Source organism: Oncorhynchus clarkii, unplaced genomic scaffold (assembly GCF_045791955.1).
Source record: "Oncorhynchus clarkii lewisi isolate Uvic-CL-2024 unplaced genomic scaffold, UVic_Ocla_1.0 unplaced_contig_5767_pilon_pilon, whole genome shotgun sequence".
NCBI classification, from domain to species: domain Eukaryota; kingdom Metazoa; phylum Chordata; class Actinopteri; order Salmoniformes; family Salmonidae; genus Oncorhynchus; species Oncorhynchus clarkii.
In genome coordinates, this window is record NW_027259402.1 from 1 (window position 1) to 27,996 (window position 27,996).

At 44.0% G+C, this 27,996-nt stretch overlaps 1 protein-coding gene and 1 non-coding gene across 2 annotated transcripts; one reads left to right on the forward strand and one right to left on the reverse strand.

The window, feature by feature from the left end:
- The first annotated feature begins 6,628 nt into the window (after nt 1-6,628).
- On the forward strand, nt 6,629-14,154 carry LOC139400127 (monocarboxylate transporter 5-like). Its single transcript, XM_071145154.1, has 5 exons — nt 6,629-6,774; nt 7,110-7,242; nt 11,191-11,334; nt 13,122-13,283; nt 13,412-14,154. The coding sequence occupies exons 1-5, from the start codon at nt 6,682-6,684 to the stop codon at nt 14,152-14,154; spliced, it is 1,275 nt and encodes a 424-aa protein (XP_071001255.1). The 5' UTR covers nt 6,629-6,681.
- Nucleotides 14,155-23,472: 9,318 nt separating this feature from the next.
- Nucleotides 23,473-23,527, reverse strand: LOC139400128 (U7 small nuclear RNA). Its single transcript, XR_011632418.1, has one exon. It is a non-coding gene; the product is annotated as a U7 small nuclear RNA (small nuclear RNA).
- Nucleotides 23,528-27,996: the final 4,469 nt, after the last annotated feature.

Sequence of the window (27,996 nt, forward strand, 5' to 3'; positions counted from 1 at the left end):
TAGGAACAGTGGGTTAACTGGTCTAGGAACAGTGGGTTAACTGGTCTAGGAACAGTGGGTTAACTGGTCTAGGAACAGTGAACTGCCTGTTCAGGGGCAGAACGAAAGATTTTGTCAGCTCGGGGATTTGAACTTGCAACCTTTCAATTGCTAGTCCAACTCTCTAACCACTAGGCTACCCTACCGCTCCATCTGACCTTCACCCTGGACATGGGATCTTATCTCAGAGGCTGACCCAAAACAACGTGGTCGCCGCAGGAGAGGCAGACGGAGCGGGCTACTGGTCAGACTCAGAAGGCGAGCACACCACCCACCGCTTCCGAGCATATTACTCGCCAATGTCCAATCTCTAGATAACAAGGTGGATGAAATTAGAGCACGAGTTGCCTTCCAGAGAGACATCAGAGATTGTAACATTCTCTGTTTCACGGAAACATGGCTCACTCGGGATATGTTGTCAGAGTCGGTACAGCCGTCCGGATTCTTCATGCATCGCGCCGACAGAAACCAACACCTTCCTGGTAAGAAGAAGGGCGGGGGTGTATGCCTTATGATTAACGACTCATGGTGTAATCACAACAACATACAGGAACTCAAGTCCCTTTGTTCACTTGACCTAGAATTCCTTACAATCAAATGCCGACCGCATTATCTTCCAAGATCTCTTTGATTAGTCACAGCCGTGTATACCCCCCCTAAGCAGATACCCAGTCGGCCCTGAAAGGACTTCACTGGACTCTATGTAAACTGGAAACCATACATCCTGATGCTGCATTTATTGAAGCTGGGGATTTTAACAAAGCTAACCTGAGAACAATCCTTAAATTCTATCAGCATATCGAATGCGTGACACAAGCCTCTAGCATTCTGGATCATTGCTACTCTAACTTCTGTGATGCATACAAAGCCCTCCCCCGCACTGCCTTCGGGAAATTTGAACATGACTCCATTTTGTTGCTCCCAGCCTATAGACAGAAACTAAAACAGGAAACGCCCGTGCTCAACCAGCGTCATGTTCTGATCAGCTTGATCGACCTGTTTGCGCTCTCTTTTTCTCTATCTTTCTCCTCTGTTTCTCTCCCTCTCTCTCTCTCTCTCTCTCTCTCTTTTTTCTCTGTTTCTCTCTCTCTCTCTCTCTCACTAAAGGGTTCTATTTTCAGCTGGTGCTCAGGCGCTAGTGTCAAACGTACATTAGTTTTCAGTTCCGTCATGTAAAAACTGACACACCCTGGATAGTTTTGTTCATTTACATCAGCTCGCTTGTACTGAGATGGGAGGGGCGGTAATATTTGAGGTTTGTCGTTATTATAAACAAAAAGTGACAATTTTAAGACTCACAAAAAGCAGGTTTTAACGGTAACACAGTTGAGAGCGGAAGTGCAGCCAATCCAGCAGTGACACACAGGGCCCATGGAAGTGGATGTTGTATTTCAAAAACATCAAAAATAGGCAAGTAGCCGATGAATAAAGGGGTTTTAAATGGTCTACTGAAAGTGCTTTGAGTTTTTTTTGCCTTCATGCCTTTTCATGATTCACAATTCACCTGCATACTTCATTTTGCTTGTTCAAGTAGGTTATCCATCCCCATTTTCAAAGAGCACCCCTCGTCCGATTACCAAAGATACGCTCCTTAAAACTATTCAGTCCTCCTATAATGCCACATTAATGGGGGGAAAAAAATAGGCAACGATACAGGAGCCTAGTATTTTGTATACAGTGCATTCGGAAAGTATTCAAACCCCTTGACTTTTTCCACATTTTGTTACGTTACGGCATTATTCTAAAATGTATTCAATTGTTTTTTTCCTCATCAATATACACACAATACCCCATAATGACAAAGCAAAAACAGGTTATTGTACATTTATAAAAATAAGGAAATATGACATTTATTGAAGTACCCTTTACTCAGTAAAGGCACACACTGTGTTGCAGAGATGGTTGTGGAGATGGGAGAACCTTCCAGAAGGACAACCATCTCTGCTGCACTCTATCAGAGGGACCATCGGGTTCTTGGTCACCTCCCTGACCAAGGCCCTTCTCTCCCGATTGCTCAGTTTAGCGGGGCGGCCAGTTCTAGGAACAGTCTTGGTAGTTTCAAACTTCTTTAATTTAAGAAGCGAAAGGGGATATCTAGTCAGTTGTACAGCTGAATGCATTCAACTGAAATGTGTCTTCTGCATTTAACCCAACCCTGCTGAATCAGAGAGGTGTGGAGGGCTGCCTTAATCAACATCCACAGCGACCAGGGAACAGTGGGTTAGCTGCCTTGCTCAGGGGCAGAATGACAGATTTTTACCTCGTCAGCTCTGGGATTTGTTCCAGCAACCTTTCGGTTACTGGCCCAACACTCCTACCCGCCAGGCCACTTGTCGCCCCCTTCCCCAGACCTGTGCCTCGGCACAATCCTGTCTCGAAGCTCTACGGACAATTCCTTCGACCTCATGACTTAGTTTTTTTGCTGACATGCACTGTCAACTGTGGGACCTTATATGGACAGGTGGGTGCCTTTCCAAATCATGTCCAATCAAGTTGTAGAAACATCTCAAGGATGATCAATGGAAACAGGATGCACCTGAGATCAATTTCGAGTCTCATAGCAAAAGGGTCTGAATACTTGTGTAAATAAGGCATGTTTATATATATATATATATATATATATATTTAAATGTGTCTTCTGCATTTAACAGAACCCTGCTGAATCAACATCCAAATTATTTTACACCATAATTTGCAAATAAATTCATTAAAAATGAAAATGTCATTTTCTGGATTTTTTTCTCATTTTGTCTGTCATAGTTGATGAAAATTAGAGGCCTAGCTCATCTTTTTAAGTGCACAATTGGTGGCTGACTTTTTTGCCCTGTGTGCTGATTTGAATAGTTGAATCTCTGTAGCCCAGATACTTTGACCTCTGCCTTACAGTATGTATTTCACTTGACTCAGTATATGGCTGTTGATTGCACATTACATCTGAGTCATTTAGCAGACACTCTTATCAACCTACAGTTAATTATTTTATTTAACTAGTCAGTTAAGAACAAATTTTTATTTTCAATGACGGCCTAGGAACAGTGGGTTAACTGCCTGTTCAGGGGCAGAACGACAGATTGGTAGCGTGTCAGCTCGGGGGTTTGAACTTACAACCTTCCGGTTACTAGTCCAACGTTATTAGTCCAACGCACTAACCACTAGGCTACCCTGTCACTGGTCATAGTAAGTAAATGTTTTCCTTAATAAAGCAGCAGTCAGTGCTAGTGCTACGCACTGAATTTATTCGATATGTATATACTGTACTCTATACCTTCTACTGCATCTTTGCCTATGCCGCACGGCCATCGCTCATCCATATATTTATATATATATTCTTATTCATCCCTTTACATTTGTGTGTATAAGGTAGTTGTGAATTTATTCGATTATTTGTTAGATATTACTGCATTGTCGGAACTCAAAGCACAAGCATTTTGATACACTTGCATTAACATCTGCTAACCATGTGTATGTGACCAATAACATTTTATTTGATTTAGTGAGAAAATACAAGTGCAAACTGCTAGGTGCTATTGGGGACTTGTTGTCTAACTGGGATATATGTTCCTGAGGAAGGAAGTTGTTAGCAGCTGGGTTGGGCTGGAAGGAATCTTGGAAATGTGGTGTTTCTTGGAATGCTTTTGTGATTAATCTACAGAGCTTCACCAACACAACCAACCATTGGCCAGGCTATCCTACATTGCAGACTGACATAACAGCTAACCACATCATATGATATACATATGTAGGATCTGAATTTGAGCCAGGTTGCTACAGCAAGAAAATTATCATGCAGCAACAGAAAATGTGGATTATAATTTAATTAAGCAACATTTTTGTAGGGGTTGATATGTTCTTCGTACGGGAAAATCAAGTCTGAAATTTCATAGGTAAAATGTCATAGTTCAGAAGCCTTTTTAAACCTCAGGTAAGCTCCCATGAAACAGGGTGATCAAATTAAGATCCTACAATCTGTAGCGATCGGATGTCCAACAATGCAGCGTCTGCAAAGTAGTTGGAAGGTACTGGTTTCAGGTCAAGTTTGTTCGCATGTTAAACTGTTTTTGTCTGGTTTATGGAGCGACCAAGTCCCGGCTTGGGCGTTTGTCCCAATGTCAGCCTATTCTCTTTATAGTACACTGGTCTAAAGGGAATAGGGCTCCATTTGAGACGCACAGCTAGTCATTATCACCACACAGTTGGCTGGCAGTCATTATCACCCCACAGCTGGCTTAGACAGATTTAAAGAGTCATGAACAAGTCAATCTCCTCAACCACTCCTAATTCCAGGGAGAACCTCACGACACAAGGCTACGGATTCATGTTAGCAAAGCTGGGGTTTTACACACACACACACACACACACACACACACACACACACACACACACACACACACACACACACACACACACACACACACACACACACACACACACACACACACACACACACACACACACACAGAGACTCATGTTCACAAAGCTGGGACCTTGTCCTTGCTGGTGATCCATGACACACACACAAAATCATGTGTAGCTAGATGGGTGATAAATGATAATTTACAGTCTCTAAGAAGAAGTCCCAACCTCTCAGTATCCTTAACTCTCTATCTATAGAGTCCCTTGAGTAAAGCGCTGTCAGTAGCATTGCACTTGGCCAGTGTCTATAGGAAATGCACAATATCCTGGGACAAGTATAGTGTTGCTGACAGCGCTTTTACTCAAGGGACTCTATAGATGGTGCGTGTTGAAATATTAACGTGTGCTGCGACATACAGGCCGAGTTCCCTGGGTGGGAGGAGTTTACACATTTTAATTTAGACCATTCCAGAGGTCCGAGTGTGAAATCTTCAAATTTACCCACAGACAGTCGGACCAAGGAGATCTACTGTACTTCAGACACGTGTTGTCAACACACCTAAAACACTAAAGTTTTAACCTTGTTAACTAGGGCCGGGACGATACCAGTATCGCGATACTCGTTAGTATCTTAGCAAAGAAATAAAACACGAAGAGGACTTAACTTCTTAAAGAAACATCCCTATTGTTGGCAAACAAACATCATTATGATGTCATCCAGACATTATGACATTATGATGTCATCCAGAGTCACCTGCATTTATTTTCCAGGTTATAGAACACAATATGTTGCATACAGAAGTTTTTTTTTAAAAGGACCAAAGAGTTTGGTCTGCTTCGTGTTTTTCCATTTTTGGCATGGAAAAAAAAATAATATGGTACTGGTATCGTCACAGGCCTTAATGTTAAAAACCCTGAAATAATCTGCCCAGGGACTCTGTCTGCACTAACCAATAGGAGTTAGTAACCTGTCCTTATCCATCACTATTACCAACCGGAGTGGGGGGAAAAAATGAAATAGTAGCCACGGTTGATTACTTTAAACCTATTCTTTAACCTATGACGACACTGCAGTGTCTCTGGTAGCTACTGTACAACTAAAGCTTTGTCAGTAGAGGTCAAATTAGATCAAATGAGCCACTACTTTGAGGTTTTTGTATGGATTACATACAGTACATTTGAAGTATGACTTATTTCATAAAATAAATAAAGTACTTTTCTGACCACAGCTTTTCATGTACAATATACACCAGTACAGTATACAGTAGATTATATAATTCTATACCGAACATTTTTCTTACGTTCTCATCAAGCGTTTAGCTGAGATTTACTGTATGGCTCATGATTAGGATTATTATCAGAATGCGCTGTGGCTGAGTAACTAAGCCCATAGATGTGGTGGTTTACAGTCCTTTGAAAGTGTTCCATTATGGGGTTTTTGTTAAGCATTACATTGTAACAGTTTACTTTGAAAGTGTTCCATAGCTATTGTTTACTTTGAAAGTGTTCCATAGCTATTGTTTACTTTAAAAAGTGTTCCATAGCTATTGTTTACTTTGTAAGTGTTTTCTCATAGCTATTGTTTACTTTGAAAGTGTTCCATAGCTATTGTTTACTTTGAAAAGTGTTCCATAGCTATTGTTTACTTTGAAAAGTGTTCCATAGCTATTGTTTACTTTGAAAAGTGTTCCATAGCTATTGTTTACTTTGAAAGTGTTCCATAGCTATTGTTTACTTTGAAAGTGTTCCATAGCTATTGTTTACTTTTGTTCCATAGCTATTGTTTAGAAAGTGTTCCATAGCTATTGTTTACTTTGAAAAGTGTTCCATAGCTATTGTTTACTTTGAAAAGTGTTCCATAGCTATTGTTTACTTTGAAAAGTGTTCCATAGCTATTGTTTACTTTGAAAAGTGTTCCATAGCTATTGTTTACTTTGAAAGTGTTCCATAGCTATTGTTTACTTTGAAAGTGTTCCATAGCTATTGTTTACTTTGAAAGTGTTCCATAGCTATTGTTTACTTTGAAAGTGTTCCATCGCTATTGTTTACTTTGAAAAGTGTTCCATAGCTATTGTTTACTTTGAAAGTGTTCCATAGCTATTGTTTACTTTGAAAGTGTTCCATAGCTATTGTTTACTTTGAAAGTGTTCCATAGCTATTGTTTACTTTGAAAGTGTTCCATAGCTATTGTTTACTTTGAAAAGTGTTGCATTGTTGTGGTATGTTTGCAGCGAGCCCAAGGCTGCCAAGCTCAGCCTGTTCAACAGAAATAACGCCCTGAATGCCTGTATGAAGAAAGAGGAGAAGAAAGAGAAGGAGATTCATTATGAGGATTCCCCAGATGGTGGCTGGGGCTGGATGGTCGTACTTCACTGCTTCCTGGTATCAGTTTCTTCTTTCCTCATCTTTGAGTGTTTGGAGGTTCACCAATGTTTATCTATTGGACATGTTTCTAGATTAAAAAATATATATAATTGTTCATATGTTATTAAATTATGCAGAGTTAGGGTCAATTTAATTTAGATTCCAGTCGATTCGTAAAAGTAAACCGAATTCCAATTTGGAATTTCAGTGTACTTCCTGAATTGACTGCAATAGAAAGGGAATTGACCCGAACCCTGACCCCCCCAACCCTGCATTTTGTAGTGTGGCAGATCATGTGTGTGTGTGTGTACAAGTCTGCCTACCTGCCTCCCTCTTTCTGTCTCTGACTCCAGGTGAATGTGCTGGTGATGGGGACCCTGAAGACGTTTGGGATCTTCTTTGTGACATTCCAGGATGAGTTCGGAGGGTCGGCAGAGAGTATCAGCTGGATCGGCTCGATCATGTCTAGCCTGCGGCTCTCTGGAGGTCAGAGTTCACATGACATGAAAACACTCAGACTACTACTGTATCACAGGAGGTTGGTGTCACCACTTCCGGCGCCGACAGAGATGGCCGCCTCGCTTCGCGTTCCTAGGAAACTATGCAGTTTTTTGTTTTTTTACGTGTTATTTCTTACATTAGTACCCCAGGTCATCTTAGGTTTCATTACATACAGTCGAGAAGAACTACTGAATATAAGATCAGCATCAACTCACCATCAGTACGACCAAGAATATGTTTTTCGCGACGCGGATGTGTTCTGCCTTACAAACAGGACAACGGAGTGGATCCTATGCAGCGACCCAAAAAAACGACTCCGAAAGAGAGGGAAACGAGGCGGTCTTCTGGTCAGACTCCGGAGACGGGCACAGCGCGCACCACTCCCTAGCATTCTTCTTGCCAATGTCCAGTCTCTTGACAACAAGGTTGATGAAATCCGAGCAAGGGTAGCATTCCAGAGGGACATCAGAGACTGTAACGTTCTTTGCTTCACGGAAACGTGGCTTACTGGAGAGACGCAATCCGAAGCGGTGCAGCCAACAGGTTTCTCCACGCATCGCGCAGACAGGAAAAAACATCTTTCTGGTAAAAAGAGGGGCGGGGGCGTATGCCTTATGACTAACGTGACATGGTGCGATGAAAGAAACATACAGGAACTCAAATCCTTCTGTTCACCTGATTTAGAATTCCTCACAATCAAATGTAGACCGCATTATCTACCAAGAGAATTCTCTTCGATTATAATCACAGCCGTATATATCCCCCCCCAAGCAGACACATCGATGGCTCTGAACGAACTTTATTTAACTCTCTGCAAACTGGAAACAATTTATCCGGAGGCTGCATTCATTGTAGCTGGGGATTTTAACAAGGCTAATCTGAAAACAAGACTCCCCAAATTTTATCAGCATATCGATTGCGCAACCAGGGGAGGAAAGACCTTGGACCATTGTTACTCTAACTTCCGCGACGCATATAAGGCCCTGCCCCGCCCCCCTTTCGGAAAAGCTGACCACGACTCCATTTTGTTGATCCCTGCCTACAGACAGAAACTAAAACAAGAGGCTCCCACGCTGAGGTCTGTCCAACGCTGGTCCGACCAAGCTGACTCCACACTCCAAGACTGCTTCCATCACGTGGACTGGGAGATGTTTCGTATTGCGTCAGATAACAACATTGACGAATACGCTGATTCGGTGTGCGAGTTCATTAGAACGTGCGTTGAAGATGTCGTTCCCATAGCAACGATTAAAACATTCCCTAACCAGAAACCGTGGATTGATGGCAGCATTCGTGTGAAACTGAAAGCGCGAACCACTGCTTTTAATCAGGGCAAGGTGTCTGGTAACATGACCGAATACAAACAGTGCAGCTATTCCCTCCGCAAGGCTATCAAACAAGCTAAGCGCCAGTACAGAGACAAAGTAGAATCTCAATTCAACGGCTCAGACACAAGAGGCATGTGGCAGGGTCTACAGTCAATCACGGACTACAGGAAGAAACCCAGCCCAGTCACGGACCAGGATGTCTTGCTCCCAGGCAGACTAAATAACTTTTTTGCCCGCTTTGAGGACAATACAGTGCCACTGACACGGCCTGCAACGAAAACATGCGGTCTCTCCTTCACTGCAGCCGAGGTGAGTAAGACATTTAAACGTGTTAACCCTCGCAAGGCTGCAGGCCCAGATGGCATCCCCAGCCGCGCCCTCAGAGCATGCGCAGACCAGCTGGCCGGTGTGTTTACGGACATATTCAATCAATCCCTATACCAGTCTGCTGTTCCCACATGCTTCAAGAGGGCCACCATTGTTCCTGTTCCCAAGAAAGCTAAGGTAACTGAGCTAAATGACTACCGCCCCGTAGCACTCACATCCGTCATCATGAAGTGCTTTGAGAGACTAGTCAAGGACCATATCACCTCCACCCTACCTGACACCCTAGACCCACTCCAATTTGCTTACCGCCCAAATAGGTCCACAGACGATGCAATCTCAACCACACTGCACACTGCCCTAACCCATCTGGACAAGAGGAATACCTATGTGAGAATGCTGTTCATCGACTACAGCTCGGCATTCAACACCATAGTACCCTCCAAGCTCGTCATCAAGCTCGAGACCCTGGGTCTCGACCCCGCCCTGTGCAACTGGGTACTGGACTTCCTGACGGGCCGCCCCCAGGTGGTGAGGGTAGGCAACAACATCTCCTCCCCGCTGATCCTCAACACTGGGGCCCCACAAGGTTGCGTTCTGAGCCCTCTCCTGTACTCCCTGTTCACCCACGACTGCGTGGCCACGCACGCCTCCAACTCAATCATCAAGTTTGCGGACGACACAACAGTGGTAGGCTTGATTACCAACAACGATGAGACGGCCTACAGGGAGGAGGTGAGGGCCCTCGGAGTGTGGTGTCAGGAAAACAACCTCACACTCAACGTCAACAAAACTAAGGAGATGATTGTGGACTTCAGGAAACAGCAGAGGGAACACCCCCCTATCCACATCGATGGAACAGTAGTGGAGAGGGTAGCAAGTTTTAAGTTCCTCGGCATACACATCACAGACAAACTGAATTGGTCCACTCACACAGACAGCATCGTGAAGAAGGCGCAGCAGCGCCTCTTCAACCTCAGGAGGCTGAAGAAATTCGGCTTGTCACCAAAAGCACTCACAAACTTCTACAGATGCACAATCGAGAGCATCCTGGCGGGCTGTATCACCGCCTGGTATGGCAACTGCACCGCCCTCAACCGTAAGGCTCTCCAGAGGGTAGTGAGGTCTGCACAACGCATCACCGGGGGCAAACTACCTGCCCTCCAGGACACCTACACCACCCGATGTCACAGGAAGGCCATAAAGATCATCAAGGACATCAACCACCCGAGCCACTGCCTGTTCACCCCGCTATCATCCAGAAGGCGAGGTCAGTACAGGTGCATCAAAGCTGGGACCGAGAGACTGAAAAACAGCTTCTATCTCAAGGCCATCAGACTGTTAAACAGCCACCACTAACACTGAGTGGCTGCTGCCAACACACTGACACTGACTCAACTCCAGCCACTTTAATAATGGGAATTGATGGGAAATGATGTAAATATATCACTAGCCACTTTAAACAATGCTACCTTATATAAATGTTACTTACCCTACATTATTCATCTCATACGCATACGTATATACTGTACTCTATATCATCGACGGTATCCTTATGTAATACATGTATCACTAGCCACTTTATACTATACTATGCCACTTTGTTTACATACTCATCTCATTTGTACATACTGTACCCGATACCATCTACTGTATCTTGCCTATGCTGCTCTGTACCATCACTCATTCATATATCCTTATGTACATATTCTTTATCCCCTTACACTGTGTACAAGACAGTAGTTTTGGAATTGTTAGTTAGATTACTTGTTATTACTGCATTGTCGGAACTAGAAGCACAAGCATTTCGCTACACTCGCATTAACATCTGCTAACCATGTGTATGTGACAAATAAAATTTGATTTGATTTGATTTGATTTGAATTGGGGAGGACGGGCTCGTGATAACGGCTGGAGAGGAATGATTGGAACGGTATCAAATACATCAAACGCATGGTGTCCAGGTGTTTGATGCCATTCCATTTACTCCATTCCAGACGTTATTATGAGCCGTCCTCCCCTCAGCAGCCCCCACTGTACTGTATCTGTGTGTGTGCGCGTGTTAATTCAATTAATGTGTGCAGTGTGTGTGTGAGGTCAGAGTTCACATAAAACCAAAGTCTGACCACATCACTCGTCCCTCTGGGTCTGGGGTCTGGGGGGTCTGGCTCTTGTGTTGCATCACTGACAACATCTGACACCTGTCTGTCCTACTAAGAGCTTTGTGAATGGATGAATTATGGGATACATTTTCATGTTTTTCTGTTTGTTCCTGTGTTAGGTCCCCTGGCCGCTGTATCGTGTGCGAAGCTGGGGAACAGAGTGACCTCTATAGCTGGGGCTGTGCTGGTCAGTGTTGGCTTCCTCATGAGTGTCTTTGCCACCAGTGTGGTATTCCTATACATCAGCATGGGGCTGATTGTGGGTAAGTTATCAGAGGTTAAAAGAGGTTAAAAGAGCTACAGAGCAGACTAGGCTGGAGTCCAATATATGTGTAAAATACTTGAAAGTACTTGTCTTTAGGTATCTGATATACTTGAACTGTCATACAGTGTATTTTTTTCTGTCTTGCATTTTTATTTTGGTATTTGGTGACAAATCACGTTTTTAATGAAAAAAAATAGGAATCTGTGTCTGAATCTGTGATGATCATAAAATACATTATCATAAATACACTGTATGACCAAAAGTATAAAACATCTAATTCCAAAATCATCAGCATTAATACGGAGTTGGTCCCTCCTTTGCTGCAATAACAGCCTGCACTCTTCTGGGAAGGCTTTCCACTAGATGTTGGAACATTGCTGCGGGGACTTGATTCCATTCAGCCACAAGAGCATTAGTGAGGTCGGGCACTGATGTTGGGGGTGATTAGGCCTGGCTCATAGTCGGTGTTCCAATTCATCCCAAAGGTATTTGATGAGGTTGAGGTCAAGGCTCTGTGCAGACCAGTCAAGTTCTTCCACACCGATCTCGACTAATCATTTCTATATGGACCTCACTTTGAGCACAGTGGCATTGTAATGCTGAAACAGGAAAGGGCCTTCCCCAAACTGTTGCCACAAAGTTGGAAGCACAGAATCATCTAGCATGTAATTGTATGCTGTAGCGTTAAGATTTCCCTGCACTGGAACTAAGGGTCCTAGCCCAGACCATGAAAAACAGCCCCAAACCATTATTCCTCCTCCACCAAACTTTACAGTTTGGACTATGCATTCAAGCAGGTAGTGTTCTGCTGGCATCCGCCAAACCCAGATTTGTCCGTCGGACTGCCAGATGGTGAAGTTGAGTGGCTGCTGCCAACATACTGACTCAAATCTTGGATGTAATAAATGTATCACTAGTCACTTTAAACAATGCCACTTTATATCATGTTTACATACCCTACATTACTCATCTCATATGTATATACTGTACTCTATACCATCTACTGCATCTTGCCTTTGCCATTCGGCCATTGCTCATCCATTTATTTATATGTACATATTCATTCCTTTACACTTGTGTGTAAAAGGTAGTTGTGAAATTGTTAGATCACTTGTTAGATATTACTGCATGGTCAGAACTAGAAGCACAAGCATTTCGCTACACTCGCACTAACATCTGCTAACCATGTGTATGTGACCAATAAAATTTGATTTGAAGTGTGAATTGTGACTCCAGAGAATGCGTTTCCACTGCTCCAGAGTCCGATGGCGTTGAGCTTTACACCAATGCAGCCAACGCTTGGCATGGTGATCTTAGGCTTGTGCGCAGCTGCTCGGCCAAGGAAACCCATTTCAGGAAGCTCCCGACGAACAGTTCTTGTGCTGACATTGCTTCCAGAGGCAGTTTGGAACTCTGTAGTGTGTTGCAACTGAGGACCGACGATTTTTACTCGCTACAGGACTTGTCATTCCAGTTCTATGAGCTTGTGTGGCCTACCACTTTGTGGCTGAGCTCCTCGACGTTTCCACTTCACAATAACAGCACTTACAGCACTTACAGTTGACTGGGGAAGCTCTAGCAGGGCAGAAATTTGACAATCTGACTTGTTGGAAACTATGACAGTGCCCAAGTCACTGAGCTCTTCAGTACCGGCCATTCTACTGCCAATATTTGTCTATGGAGATTGCATGGCTGTGTGCTCAGTTTTATACTCCTCCTCCACTCATTTGAAGGGGTGTCAACATACTGCTGTCTATATACTGTATGTCATGTAACCCCTCTCAGGCCTGGGTTTTGCACTCCTGTACCAAGCCACCTCTGTTGTCACGGCAACATATTTCCGTAAGAGGTTAGCGACGGCATACTCCATCGGGCGGTCTGGGATGGGCTTGACCTTCGCCCTCGCCCCTTTCACTCAGCTGCTGCTGGATCAGTATGCCTGGCAAGGTACTGACACACACACAGATATACACACACACATCTGTTATTGGGATGTGGAAATTATTTAATTATTATGGGAATATCATAATGCTCGTCTAGAATGACCCCGTAACACCCCTATGCTCCTCCCATAGGAGCTCTGCTGATCCTAGGAGGCCTGATGTTAAACCTGGTGGCCTCTGGGATGCTGCTAAGACCCATCTACATTAAGCCTGCACCACCCCCTTCCTCATCCTCATCTTCATCTATCCAAAAAAGCCTTCTGATAGATCCAGAGAAGGAGAAGGACCGCCCTCAGAATGGATGCTGCTTTAACAGATCCACAATGTTAACCAATGGCATCACCAAATCAGACTCTTCTCCTTCCACTCCACAACCCCTGCATTGGGACACTGAGACCTCAGAGAAGGTCTCCACACATGGGTTGGGTCAGAGCAACTACATCCCCCCACCTCCACCAAACCCTGAACTGACCAAGCTGGTACAAAACAGCGTGAACAGGCACGTTCAGGAGGCATCCCCTCCCACAGCCACCATAGACAGCCCCAGCCTCATGGAACAGAACGGTACCATTAGCCTAAACGGTTCCGCTGTGTTTGGGTTCTTCTCACCTAATGGTTCTACCACTGTGGATGATCACATCCCACCGGCTGTGAAAAATAACAGAGTCCTAGACTTCTCCCTGTTGAAGAACCCCTTCTTCTGCATCTACACTTGGTCCGTGGTATTCAGCCAGCTGGCTTACTTCATCCCCTACTTCCACTTGTCTGCCCGGGCCAGGAACCTGGGTATAGATGCCATGGATGCTTCCTTCATCATCTCTGTGGCAGGTGAGTCTCAGACAGTCGATCAACCTTCCCCTGAGACAAGGCTGTAGACATTTGGTCACCTTACAGGGCAAGTAGGCTGTGGGCATTAGGACACCATACCGGGCAAGTAGGTTGTAGGCATTAGGACACCATGCCGGGCAAGTAGGCTGTAGGGTCTACAGACATGTCTCAGGGCTTTATCAACCCACAGAATCTCTCTTTTTCACGACATTTCCACAGTGCAAACAAGCAAGGATGGTGACCAAAGACAATAATCTCTCAGGATACTCATCCTTGTACCCTTGATGATTAAACAGTTGAATTTGAATATACCTTGTTGAATATAGGGTAGTAATAACACCTTCCTGTATATGGAGGGGTGTATGTGGAGGTGTATATATGGAGGTGTATATGGAGGTGTATATGGAGGTGTATATATGGAGGTGTATATGGAGGTGTGTATATGGAGGTGTATATGGAGGGGTGTATGTGGAGGTGTAAATATGGAGGTGTATATGGAGGTGTATATGGAGGGGTATATGGAGGGGTATATGGAGGTGTTTACACGGAGGTGTATATATGAAGGTGTATATATGGAGGTGTATATATGGAGGTGTATACATGGAGGGGTGTATATATGGAGGTGTATATGGAGGTGTATATGGAGGGGTATATGGAGGTGTATATGGAGGTGTATATATGGAGGTGTATATATGGAGGTGTATATATGGAGGGGTATATATGGAGGGGTATATGGAGGTGTATATGGAGGTGTATATATGGAGGTGTATATGGAGGTGTATATATGGAGGTGTGTATATGGAGGTGTGTATATGGAGGTGTATATGGAGGGGTGTATGTGGAGGTGTAAATATGGAGGTGTATATGGAGGTGTATATGGAGTGGTATATATGGAGATGTATATGGAGGTGTATATATGGAGGTGTATATATGGAGGTGTGTATATGGAGGTGTGTATATGGAGGTGTGTATATGGAGGTGTATATGGAGGTGTGTATATGGAGGTGTGTATATGGAGGTGTATATGGAGGGGTGTATATGGAGGTGTGTATATGGAGGTGTGTATATGGAGGTGTATATGGAGGGGTGTATGTGGAGGTGTATATATGGAGGTGTGTATATGGAGGTGTGTATATGGAGGTGTATATGGAGGTGTGTATATGGAGGTGTGTATATGGAGGTGTATATGGAGGGGTGTATGTGGAGGTGTAAATATGGAGGTGTATATGGAGGTGTATATATGGAGGTGTATATATGGAGGTGTCTATATAGAGGTGTATATGAAGGTGTATATATGGAGGTGTCTATATGGAGGTGTATATGAAGGTGTATATATGGAGGTGTATATGGAGGTGTATATATGGAGGTGTATATATGGAGGTGTATATATGGAGGTGTCTATATGGAGGTGTATATGAAGGTGTATATATGGAGGGGTATATGGAAGTGTGTATATGGAGGTGTATATATGGAGGGGTATATGGAAGTGTGTATATGGAGGTGTATATATGGAGGGGTATATGGAGGTGTGTATATGGAGGTGTATATATGGAGGTGTATATATGGAGGTGTATATATGGAGGGGTATATGGAAGTGTGTATATGGAGGTGTATATATGGAGGTGTATATATGGAGGTGTATATATGGAGGGGTATATGGAGGTGTGTATATGGAGGTGTATATGGAGGTGTATATGGAGGGGTATATATGGAGGGGTATATGGAGGGGTATATATGGAGGTGTATATATGGAGGGGTATACAGTGCTTTATTCAGACTCCTTTTCTTTTTCCACATTGTTTCTATACAGCCTTCCTCTAAAATGGATTTAAAAAACAACAATTTCCTCATCAATCTACACACAATACCCCGTAGTGAAAAAAGCAAAATCATGCTTTTAGAAAATCTTTGGTATTCAGACCCTTCACTATGAAATTTGAAATTGAGCTCACGTGCATCATATTTCCATTGATCATCCTTGAGATGTTTCTCCAACTTGACTGGAGTCCACCTATGGTACATTCATTTGATTGGACATGATTTGGAAAGCCACACCTGTCTATATAAGGTCCCACAGTTGACAGTGCATGTCAGAGCAAACACCAAGCCATGAGGTCAAAGGAATTGTCCGTAGAGCTCCGAGACAGGATTGTGTCGAGGCACAGGTCTGGGGAAGGGTATCAAAAAATGCCTGCAGCATTGATGGTCCCCAAGAACACAGTGGCCTCCATCATTCTTAAATGGAAGAAGTTTGGAACCACCAAGACTCTTCCTAGAGCTGGCCGTGCGGCCAAACTGAGCAATTGGGGGAGAAGGGCCTTGGTCAGGGAGGTAACCAAGAACCTGATGGTCACTGTGACAGAGCTTCAGAGTTCCTCTGTGGAGATGGGAGAACCTTCCAGAAGGACAACCATCTTTGCAGCACTCCACCAATTAGGCCTTTATGGTCAAGTGGTCAGACGGAAACCACTCCTCAGTAAAAGGCACATGACAGACCGCTTGAAGTTTTCCAAAAGGCACCTAAAGTACTTTCAGACCATGAGAAACAAGATTCTCTGGTCTGATGAAACCAAGATTGAACTATTTGGCCTGAATGCCAAGCGTCACTTCCGGAAGAAACTTGGCACCATCCCTACGGTGAAGCATCGTGGTGGCACCATCCCTACGGTGAAGCATGGAGGTGGCAGCATCATGCTGTGGGAATGATTTTCAGCGGCAGGGACTAGGAGACTAGTCAGGATTGAGGGAAAGATTAACAGAGCAAATTACAGAGAGATCCTTGATGAAAACCTGCTCCAGAGTGCGCAGGACCTCAGACCGGGGCGAAGGTTCACCTTCCACCAGGATAACAACCCTAAGCATACAGTCAAGACAATGCAAGAGTGGCATTGGGACAAGTCTCTGAATGGCCCTGTGTGGCCCAGCCAGAGACGGACTTGAACCAAATCAAACATCTCTGGAGAGACTTGAGAATAGCTGTGCAGCAACACTCCCCGTCCAACCTGACAGAGCTTGAGAGAAGAATGGTAGAAACTCCCCAAATACAGGTGTGCCAAGCTTGTAGCGTCATGTCCAAGAAGACTCAAGGCTGTAATCACTGTCAAAGGAGCTTCAACAAAGTACTGAGTAAAGGGTCTGAATACTCATGTAAATGTGATATTTCTCAAATAAATATACAGTGCCTTGCGAAAGTATTCGGCCCCCTTGAACTTTGCGACCTTTTGCCACATTTCAGGCTTCAAACATAAAGATATAAAACTGTATTTTTTTGTGAAGAATCAACAACAAGTGGGACACAATCATGAAGTGGAACGACATTTATTGGATATTTCAAACTTTTTTAACAAATCAAAATCTGAAAAATTGGGCGTGCAAAATTATTCAGCCCCTTTACTTTCAGTGCAGCAAACTCTCTCCAGAAGTTCAGTGAGGATCTCTGAATGATCCAATGTTGACATAAATGACTAATGATGATAAATACAATCCACCTGTGTGTAATCAAGTCTCCGTATAAATGCACCTGCACTGTGATAGTCTCAGAGGTCCGTTAAAAGCGCAGAGAGCATCATGAAGAACAAGGAACACACCAGGCAGGTCCGAGATACTGTTGTGAAGAAGTTTAAAGCTGGATTTGGATACAAAAAGATTTCCCAAGCTTTAAACATCCCAAGGAGCACTGTGCAAGCGATAATATTGAAATGGAAGGAGTATCAGACCACTGCAAATCTACCAAGACCTGGCCGTCCCTCTAAACTTTCAGCTCATACAAGGAGAAGACTGATCAGAGATGCAGCCAAGAGGCCCATGATCACTCTGGATGAACTGCAGAGATCTACAGCTGAGGTGGGAGACTCTGTCCATAGGACAACAATCAGTCGTATATTGCACAAATCTGGCCTTTATGGAAGAGTGGCAAATAGAAAGCCATTTCTTAAAGATATCCATAAAAAGTGTTGTTTAAAGTTTGCCACAAGCCACCTGGGAGACACACCAAACATGTGGAAGAAGGTGCTCTGGTCAGATGAAACCAAAATTGAACTTTTTGGCAACAATGCAAAACGTTATGTTTGGCGTAAAAGCAACACAGCTGAACACACCATCCCCACTGTCAAACATGGTGGTGGCAGCATCATGGTTTGGGCCTGCTTTTCTTCAGCAGGGACAGGGAAGATGGTTAAAATTGATGGGAAGATGGATGGAGCCAAATACAGGACCATTCTGGAAGAAAACCTGATGGAGTCTGCAAAAGACCTGAGACTGGGACGGAGATTTGTCTTCCAACAAGACAATGATCCAAGACATAAAGCAAAATCTACAATGGAATGGTTCAAAAATAAACATATCCAGGTGTTAGAATGGCCAAGTCAAAGTCCAGACCTGAATCCAATCGAGAATCTGTGGAAAGAACTGAAAACTTCTGTTCACAAATGCTCTCAATCCAACCTCACTGAGCTCGAGCTGTTTTGCAAGGAGGAATGGGAAAAAATGTCAGTCTCTCGATGTGCAAAACTGATAGAGACATACCCCAAGCGACTTACAGCTGTAATCGCAGCAAAAGGTGGCGCTACAAAGTATTAACTTAAGGGGGCTGAATAATTTTGCACGCACAATTTTTCAGTTTTTGATTTGTTAAAAAAGTTTGAAATATCCAATAAATGTCGTTCCACTTCATGATTGTGTCCCACTTGTTATTGATTCTTCACAAAAAAATACAGTTTTATATCTTTATGTTTGAAGCCTGAAATGTGGCAAAAGGTCGCAAAGTTCAAGGGGGCCGAATACTTTCGCAAGGCACTGTATATATATATATTTTTCTAAAAACCTGTTTTTGCTTTGTCATTATGGGGTATTTTGTTTAGGTTGATGAGATTATTATTATTATTATTTTTTTTTTACATTTTGGAATAAGGCTGTAAAGTATCAAAATGTGGAAAAAGTGAAGGGGTCTGAAAACTTCCCAAATGGATTGTATGGATGGGGTATTTTGAGGCCTACATGAAAGGGTATTTTGTAAACCCAGTGCAAATGGAAGGATAAGTCGCCATCATCATTAATGTATTTGGTATTTGAAGGCAAATATAACAAATTCACAAAATATGAACACTGAGTTGCATAATAATGATGCACACAAACATATTTATTTACATTATGAAGACACAAAAGATGAAGACTGAGTTTTATTATAGTTTTATTATAGGTGGAGTTCTCCTTACCTTATGCCCATTCCATGTTTCTTTTTAAATATAATAATTGACTGTGAACATACCATGGACAAAAACTGACATTTGTGTCGTTGAATGTTGATCCCGACTCCCTAGTCTGTCTCCCGACCGTATTCTGTCAATATCCATTAGGTCATTCAGGAAACTTTTCCTTCTAATGACAGAAGCGCAGAAGACGATGCGGTACTGTTTTGGTGCGTTCGTTTTAGCCTGCCAGAGGTGCCGGGTCAGTGCCAGAAGACGATGCGGTACTGTTTTGGTGCGTTCGTTTTAGCCTGCCAGAGGTGCCGGGTCAGTGCCAGAAGACGACGTGGTACTGATTTGGTGCGTTCGTTTTAGCCTGCCAGAGGTGCCGGGTCAGCGCCAGAAGACGACATGGTACTGTTTTGGTGCGTTCGTTTTAGCCTGCCAGAGGTGCCGTGTCAGTTTTCATCTCGTACAAAGGGAAAACCAGAACGAGCTTTCCGTCTTTGTCCTCTTCAAGTCTGCCGAGTTTGACTGCGCTCTGACCCAATGAGAATGGGGGGGTGGGGGGGGGGGGAATCACCAAGGGTGACCAATCATATTTCAGGGGAGGCTGGTGCCACCTCGGGCCCTCCCCCTCGTCTCGCCCCTGACTGAAATGAGTGAGGGAGAAGTGCTAATCAATATAGACCGCATCGCTGTGCAGAGAACATGCAGTGCGTCCGAGCAGGGCCGGATTAACGCATTTGGGTCTCCGGGGGACCTACTCCCCAACCCCCCCAAAAAATAACAACAATATTGTTTTGGGGGAAAGCAGATTGTTTTTGTAAAACAGCTAGATTCCTGCATTTCAACACATTTTGCCATGTCCCCCGTGGCAATTTTGCCTATGTGACCAATAGAGCATGACTGGCAAAGTAATTGATCCAAACGACCTCAAGCTGTTGGCAATCAATCTGGAAAGCCAGTACAGTAATTGAATGAGCTGAGTGTTCCACAAATCTTTCTATGAACATATGCAAGATTCAAAATGTCCAATTTTCCGTATGCCTAGTCATGTAGAACGAGCCCAGCCGACTACCTAGTTTTCTTTGCAGTGGTTATGAGATGAGATTCTATTTTAGAAAAGGATGCAAACATACTATATCTTCAAATGTGTAGTTTTCAGGGCACTGTGTTTAGAGGTAGAACCAGCTTTATGTGAAGTTGTGGTTGGATAGATTATTAGAAATAGTTTTTTAGAAGTGAGGCAAAAAAAAAATAGACCTCAGCTATAGTTATCTTGTTCCTCTTACACTATTTATGAATTATTTGTGAGTACTGTAGCAGCGCAGACTCAGACCCTAGCTGCAGTAGTCTTATGTAAAACGTTCTTATATAAAACCTGAACTTTGGCCCAATAGCCCGAGCCGTCGAGTTCAGCTCAGTAGTATCCCCATTGATGAGGCTGAGGCCACTCTGTATGAAAACCAGGCTAAATGGTTCTCCATTATCTATATAGGACCCTGGTGAAATGCAGTGCAGTATATAGGGGCACACCCCAGTATAAACGTCTTTCTCCTCTGACCAGACCGCTAGCCTAGCTGTACACACCACGTGCATACTGCAGCTAAAGCCAGATAGCTGAATGTGCTTTTTTAACAATTTCAAGTACACACACACACACACACTTACATTTGCATTAGAATAATTTAGCAGACGCTCTTGGAGTACCATGTTAGTAGTTGGTATGGATCTGTGCAACACCGCTTGGTATGGCAACTGCACCGCCCTCGACCGCATGGCGCTACAGAGGGGGATGGGGGGGGTATGGACTCCCCAGTACAATCACTGGCGCCGAGACCCCCATGCCATCCAAGACCACTATATCAGGCAGCGTGAAAGGAAGGCAGGGAAAATTGTTAGACTCCAGCTACCCATGTCATAGACTCTTCTCGCTGCTTCCGCATGGCAAGCGGTACCGGAGCCACATCTCTGACACCAACAGGCTCTTGAACAAGTTCTCTTAATCATAAGACTGATACATAGCTAACAAAATGGCCACACGGACTATCTGACTTGATGCTTACTTACAAACCCTTAACCAACAATGCAGTTTTAAGAAAATAAGTATTAAGAAAATATTTACTAAATAAACTAAAGAACAAAATAAAAAGTAACAGCAAAATAACAATAACGAGGCTACATACAGGTGGTACCGGTACTGAGTGAATGCTGGGGTACAGGTTAGTCGAGGTAATTTGTACATGTAGGTCAGGGGGTAAAGTGACTATGCATAGATAGTTAGACTCAATGTAGAACTGAATATAACATAAGGTCGAACAAAAACACACTCCAACACACACACACACACACACACACACACACACAAACACACACACACACACACACACACACACCCTCACATACAATCATCATATAAGCTGCTGCTACTCTGTTTACTCATGTATCCTGATGCCTAGTCACCTTACCCCTATACATACTGCATCTGCCTCTATCACTCCAGTATAAAATATATATATCCATATATACGAACTTGCTGTGAATTCAGATAAAAAATAAAATAAAACCTATTAAAAAAACGTAGTAGGTATTAGTCGTATTGTAATATGGTGTTGGCACTGACCCCGGAACTGTCCCTGTATATAGCTTACCAGTATTGCATTGGGGTGAAAGATACTATTAAAAGGGAATATGGTTCCTTTTTGGGTCTAAACCCCATGTGTCTTCAGTTGGCGTGATGAATGTTCTATATTGGTGAGTTATGATTGATGGGTAACTAGTTCAGCCAAACGTTTTCCCAAGAGAACGTCTGTTACAACAGTCCTTTGCTCTGTGTGTTGTAATGACTGGAGATGTATCTTGTGACAGACTGTCATATTGAGTAGATAGCTAGCTAGTGCACACAATTTGGTTCTGGCTTCTGAGAGGGAATGGGAGTGGTATGTGAATGAATGTAGGTCTAACACAGAGGTTCGTCCATGTGGGCCGGGATCCAGTCAGTGAATGCCGACCCCAGACAAAATCAACAGTGGGTATGGATGTCTCTATTTCCGTCTTGAACCCAAAGTACCTCTAAACGAGCAGAGGGTGCCCTGGAGAACGTAAATGGATGGCCTATGCTCCTCACGGACTTTGTGTATTAAAGTAAGTGAGTGAGCCTGTCTGTGAGAGGAGCAGGGATGATAGCATTGAGTTATTCTCAGCACACATGCTTTCTGTCTCACATTCTGCTGCCATGTCATGTTCCATGCTCCCAGAAAGCACACACACAGACAGAGAGAGAGAGACCCACACACGCCACAACAAACCCAATATGTCCCCCAGCCTCCCTCCCCACCTCCATAGAAAGAGGTCCTTTCAGCTAGCTGAGCTCAGACAGAGAGGAGGGTCACCATAGTCCAGACCATAGAAATATAATTAATGGACTGCACATTCCCATACCAGTCCATGTTTATGCGTTCTATTATTTACATTTCTATGCTCCAGACCAGGCCTCATGTCAGGCCACCATCGGCCAATCCACTGGGGTCGCTAGGCAACGGCTTAGTGTGTAAAATCGGTTGCCGTGGCGACAGGAGGGCATTACGATTTATACATTTTTTTTGTCCAATGTTGAAGTGCCTGGTTGATATTGTTCCCTCATAATCATTGAGGTGGTTATGTTTATAAAAATAGATGGGGAGATGAGCCAACAGAGATTGTTTAGTAATGAGAAAGACTGGGGGGGGGAAGAGGACTGACTAACGTGGTTTAAAACCCTCCAACATTTAAAAAATACTACAGTATACTATGGTATAAAAACTAGACTATTCACTGTAGTGTTTTTGCGGACTTTACTGTAGTATTCACTGTAGTGTTTTTGTGGACTAAAGACCTCACTGTGTTTAACTCAGAGCATAGGCCATCCACTAAGGTTCTCCATGCCTGGATACAGCCCTTAGCCGTGGTATATTGGCCATATACCACAAACCCCTGAGGTGCCTTGTTGCTATTATAAACTGGCTAGCAACGTAATTAGAGCAGTAAAAATATGTCATCCCAATCAGCATTCGGGGCTTGAACCACCCAGTTTATAATGTAGTATTTGCAGACTTGAGTATACTGTAGTATTTACTGTAGTGTTTTTATGGATATTACTGTAGTATTTACTATATATATTTTTTTGACATAGAAGTGGAGGGTTTCTCTTTTCAGGAAACCTACTGGAGAAACTCTCAAAGAGCTAATTTTCCAGAATCTGTAGGTATGTATGACTGGGGTCTGAACAGATAGTTCAGTGCTTCTGCTTTTTTTTTAAATAACCTGTAGGGAACACAATACTTGGCACGCAGGTTTCTCACCTCTGGGTGCCACAAATTGCGACATGGGGGAAGGAAATGAGCAGGGTACATGCACATTAAATGCTGTAGCGTTTACTATAGTTAAAAAAAAGGGAAATGTTTTTGTGGACATTACTGTAGTATTTACTGTAGTATTTACTGTAGTATTTACTACAGTGTTTTTTGTTGCAGATAACACTGTAGTATTTACTGTAGTATTCTACAGGATACTACAACATTCTATAGTAAGTACTACACATGATTGAGGGATACAGTTTACTATAGAATTCTATAGTAAGTACTGTAGTATTTTATAGAAAACTGTAGTATTTTTTTCATGTGGGCTGCTTTAACAGGGAAACCTCACTAGCACTTTGTGACACCTGCCGATATAAAACAGGCTTTATAAAATACATTTTATTTGATTAAATGTCTGTTTGAAGTGAGAGGAATTGAAAAGCAATCCTTCTGCCTTGTAGTTGGACCTTTAGCTTGTTAAGGGTTATCGCTGGGAGGCGTGTAGCACTATAACACATGCCTGTCTTTTCTGGCTGGATGACTGACAGAGGTGAGAGCCTCACAAACATCTGTGACTTCCCATTCCCAAGCCGTTTGGCTTCCAGGAAGTGGAGAGAGAGAGAGAGAGAGAGAGAGAGAGAGAGAGAGATCCTGGTTCCAAATCTGTTTGTGCTGTCCCACATGAAAACATACTATAGTATACTATGATATACTGTAAATACTATAGTATTCACTGTAGTTTTTTACGGACCAAAGTCATTAACAACACTGCAGTGAATACTGTAGTATTTACAGGTAACTGTAGTATAAATACTGTAGTAATGAAAACTGTAGTATGCAGTGCCTTCAGAAAGTATTCACACCCCTTGATGTTTTTGCAGATGTTGTGTCACTGATCTACACACCCCATAATGTCAAACTTGAATTATGTTTTTAGAATATTTTTTTTAAATTAATTAGTAAACAAAAGCTGAAAAGCTGAAAAGTCTTAAGTCAATAAGTATTCAACCCCTTTGTTATGGCATGCCTAAATAACTTCAGGATTAACAATTTGCTGAACAAGTCACATAATAAGTGGCATGAACTCACTCCGTGTGCAATAATGATGTTTTCGAATGAAAACCCAGTCTCTGTACCCCACACATTATATGTAATGTCCCTTAGTCGAGCAGTGAATTTCAAGTACAGATTCAACGACAAAGACCAGGGAGGTTTTCCAATGCCTTGCAAAGAAGGGCAGCTATTAGTAGAGGGGTAAAAAAATATATATATATAAATATATATATATATATATATATATATATATATATATATATATATATATATATATATATATATACATACACTGCTCAAAAAAATAAAGGGAACACTAAAATAACACATCCTAGATCTGAATGAATACAATATTCTTATTAAATACTTTTTTTCTTTACATAGTTGAATGTGCTGACAACAAAATCACACAAAAATTATCAATGAAAATCAAATTTATCAACCCATGGAGGTCTGGATTTGGAGTCACACTCAAAATTAAAGTGGAAAAACACACTACAGGCTGATCCAACTTTGATGTAATGTCCTTAAAACAAGTCAAAATGAGGCTCAGTAGTGTGTGTGGCCTCCACGTGCCTGTAAATCAAATAAAATGTTATTTGTCACATACACATGGTTAGCAGATGTTAATGCGAGTGTAGCGAAATGCTTGTATGACCTCCCTACAACGCCTGGGCATGCTCCTGATGAGGTGGCGGATGGTCTCCTGAGGGATCTCCTCCCAGACCTGGACTAAAGCATCTGCCAACTCCTGGACAGTCTGTGGTGCAACGTGGCGTTGGTGGATGGAGAGAGACATGATGTCCCAGATGTGCTCAATTGGATTCAAGTCTGGGGAATGGGCGGGCCAGTCCATAGCATCAATGCCTTCCTCTTGCAGGAACTGCTGACACACTCCAGCCACATGAGGTCTAGCATTGTCTTGCATTAGGAGGAACCCAGGGCCAACCGCACCAGCATATGGTCTCACAAGGGGTCTGAGGATCTCATCTCTGTACCTAATGGCAGTCAGGCTACCTCTGGCCCCCCAAAGAAATGCCACCCCACACCATGACTGACCCACCGCCAAACCGGTCATGCTGGAGGATGTTGCAGGCAGCAGAACATTCTCCACGGCGTCTCCAGACTGTCACGTCTGTCACATGTGCTCAGTGTGAACCTGCTTTCATCTATGAAGAGCACAGGGCGCCAGATTGGTGAATTTGCCAACCTTGGTGTTCTCTGGCAAATGCCAAGTCCTGCACGGTGTTGGGCTGTAAGCACAACCCCCACCTGTGGATGTCGGGCCCTCATACCACCCTCATGGAGTCTGTTTCTGACCATTTGAGCAGACACATGCACATTTGTCCAGGTCCTGAGGCAGCAAAGCAACCCCAAACCATCACACTACCACCATGCTGACCCCAAACCATCACACTACCACCATGCTGACCCCAAACCATCACACTACCACCATGCTGACCCCAAACCATCACACTACCACCATGCTGACCCCAAACCATCACACTACCACCATGCTGACCCCAAACCATCACACTACCACCATGCTGACCCCAAACCATCACACTACCACCATGCTGACCCCAAACCATCACACTACCACCATGCTGACCCCAAACCATCACACTACCACCATGCTGACCCCAAACCATCACACTACCACCATGCTGACCCCAAACCATCACACTACCACCATGCTGACCCCAAACCATCACACTACCACCATGCTGACCCCAAACCATCACACTACCACCATGCTGACCCCAAACCATCACACTACCACCATGCTGACCCCAAACCATCACACTACCACCATGCTGACCCCAAACCATCACACTACCACCATGCTGACCCCAAACCATCACACTACCACCATGCTGACCCCAAACCATCACACTACCACCATGCTGACCCCAAACCATCACACTACCACCATGCTGACCCCAAACCATCACACTACCACCATGCTGACCCCAAACCATCACACTACCACCATGCTGACCCCAAACCATCACACTACCACCATGCTGACCCCAAACCATCACACTACCACCATGCTGACCCCAAACCATCACACTGCCACCATGCTGACCCCAAACCATCACACTACCACCATGCTGACCCCAAACCATCACACTACCACCATGCTGACCCCAAACCATCACACTACCACCATGCTGACCCCAAACCATCACACTACCACCATGCTGACCCCAAACCATCACACTACCACCATGCTGACCCCAAACCATCACACTACCACCATGCTGACCCCAAACCATCACACTACCACCATGCTGACCCCAAACCATCACACTACCACCATGCTGACCCCAAACCATCACACTACCACCATGCTGACCCCAAACCATCACACTACCACCATGCTGACCCCAAACCATCACACTACCACCATGCTGACCCCAAACCATCACACTACCACCATGCTGACCCCAAACCATCACACTACCACCATGCTGACCCCAAACCATCACACTACCACCATGCTGACCCCAAACCATCACACTACCACCATGCTGACCCCAAACCATCACACTACCACCATGCTGACCCCAAACCATCACACTACCACCATGCTGACCCCAAACCATCACACTACCACCATGCTGACCCCAAACCATCACACTACCACCATGCTGACCCCAAACCATCACACTACCACCATGCTGACCCCAAACCATCACACTACCACCATGCTGACCCCAAACCATCACACTACCACCATGCTGACCCCAAACCATCACACTACCACCATGCTGACCCCAAACCATCACACTACCACCATGCTGACCCCAAACCATCACACTACCACCATGCTGACCCCAAACCATCACACTACCACCATGCTGACCCCAAACCATCACACTACCACCATGCTGACCCCAAACCATCACACTACCACCATGCTGACCCCAAACCATCACACTACCACCATGCTGACCCCAAACCATCACACTACCACCATGCTGACCCCAAACCATCACACTACCACCATGCTGACCCCAAACCATCACACTACCACCATGCTGACCCCAAACCATCACACTACCACCATGCTGACCCCAAACCATCACACTACCACCATGCTGACCCCAAACCATCACACTACCACCATGCTGACCCCAAACCATCACACTACCACCATGCTGACCCCAAACCATCACACTACCACCATGCTGACCCCAAACCATCACACTACCACCATGCTGACCCCAAACCATCACACTACCACCATGCTGACCCCAAACCATCACACTACCACCATGCTGACCCCAAACCATCACACTAC

Bases quoted from the DNA above. Each gene is read 5' to 3' on its own strand.
- LOC139400127 (XM_071145154.1), top strand. From the start codon at position 6,682: ATGAAGAAAGAGGAGAAGAAAGAGAAGGAGATTCATTATGAGGATTCC. The intron at 11,335-13,121 runs GTAAGTTATCAG...AACCCCTCTCAG, and splicing joins CAGCATGGGGCTGATTGTGG to GCCTGGGTTTTGCACTCCTG. The intron at 13,284-13,411 runs GTACTGACACAC...CTCCTCCCATAG, and splicing joins GGATCAGTATGCCTGGCAAG to GAGCTCTGCTGATCCTAGGA.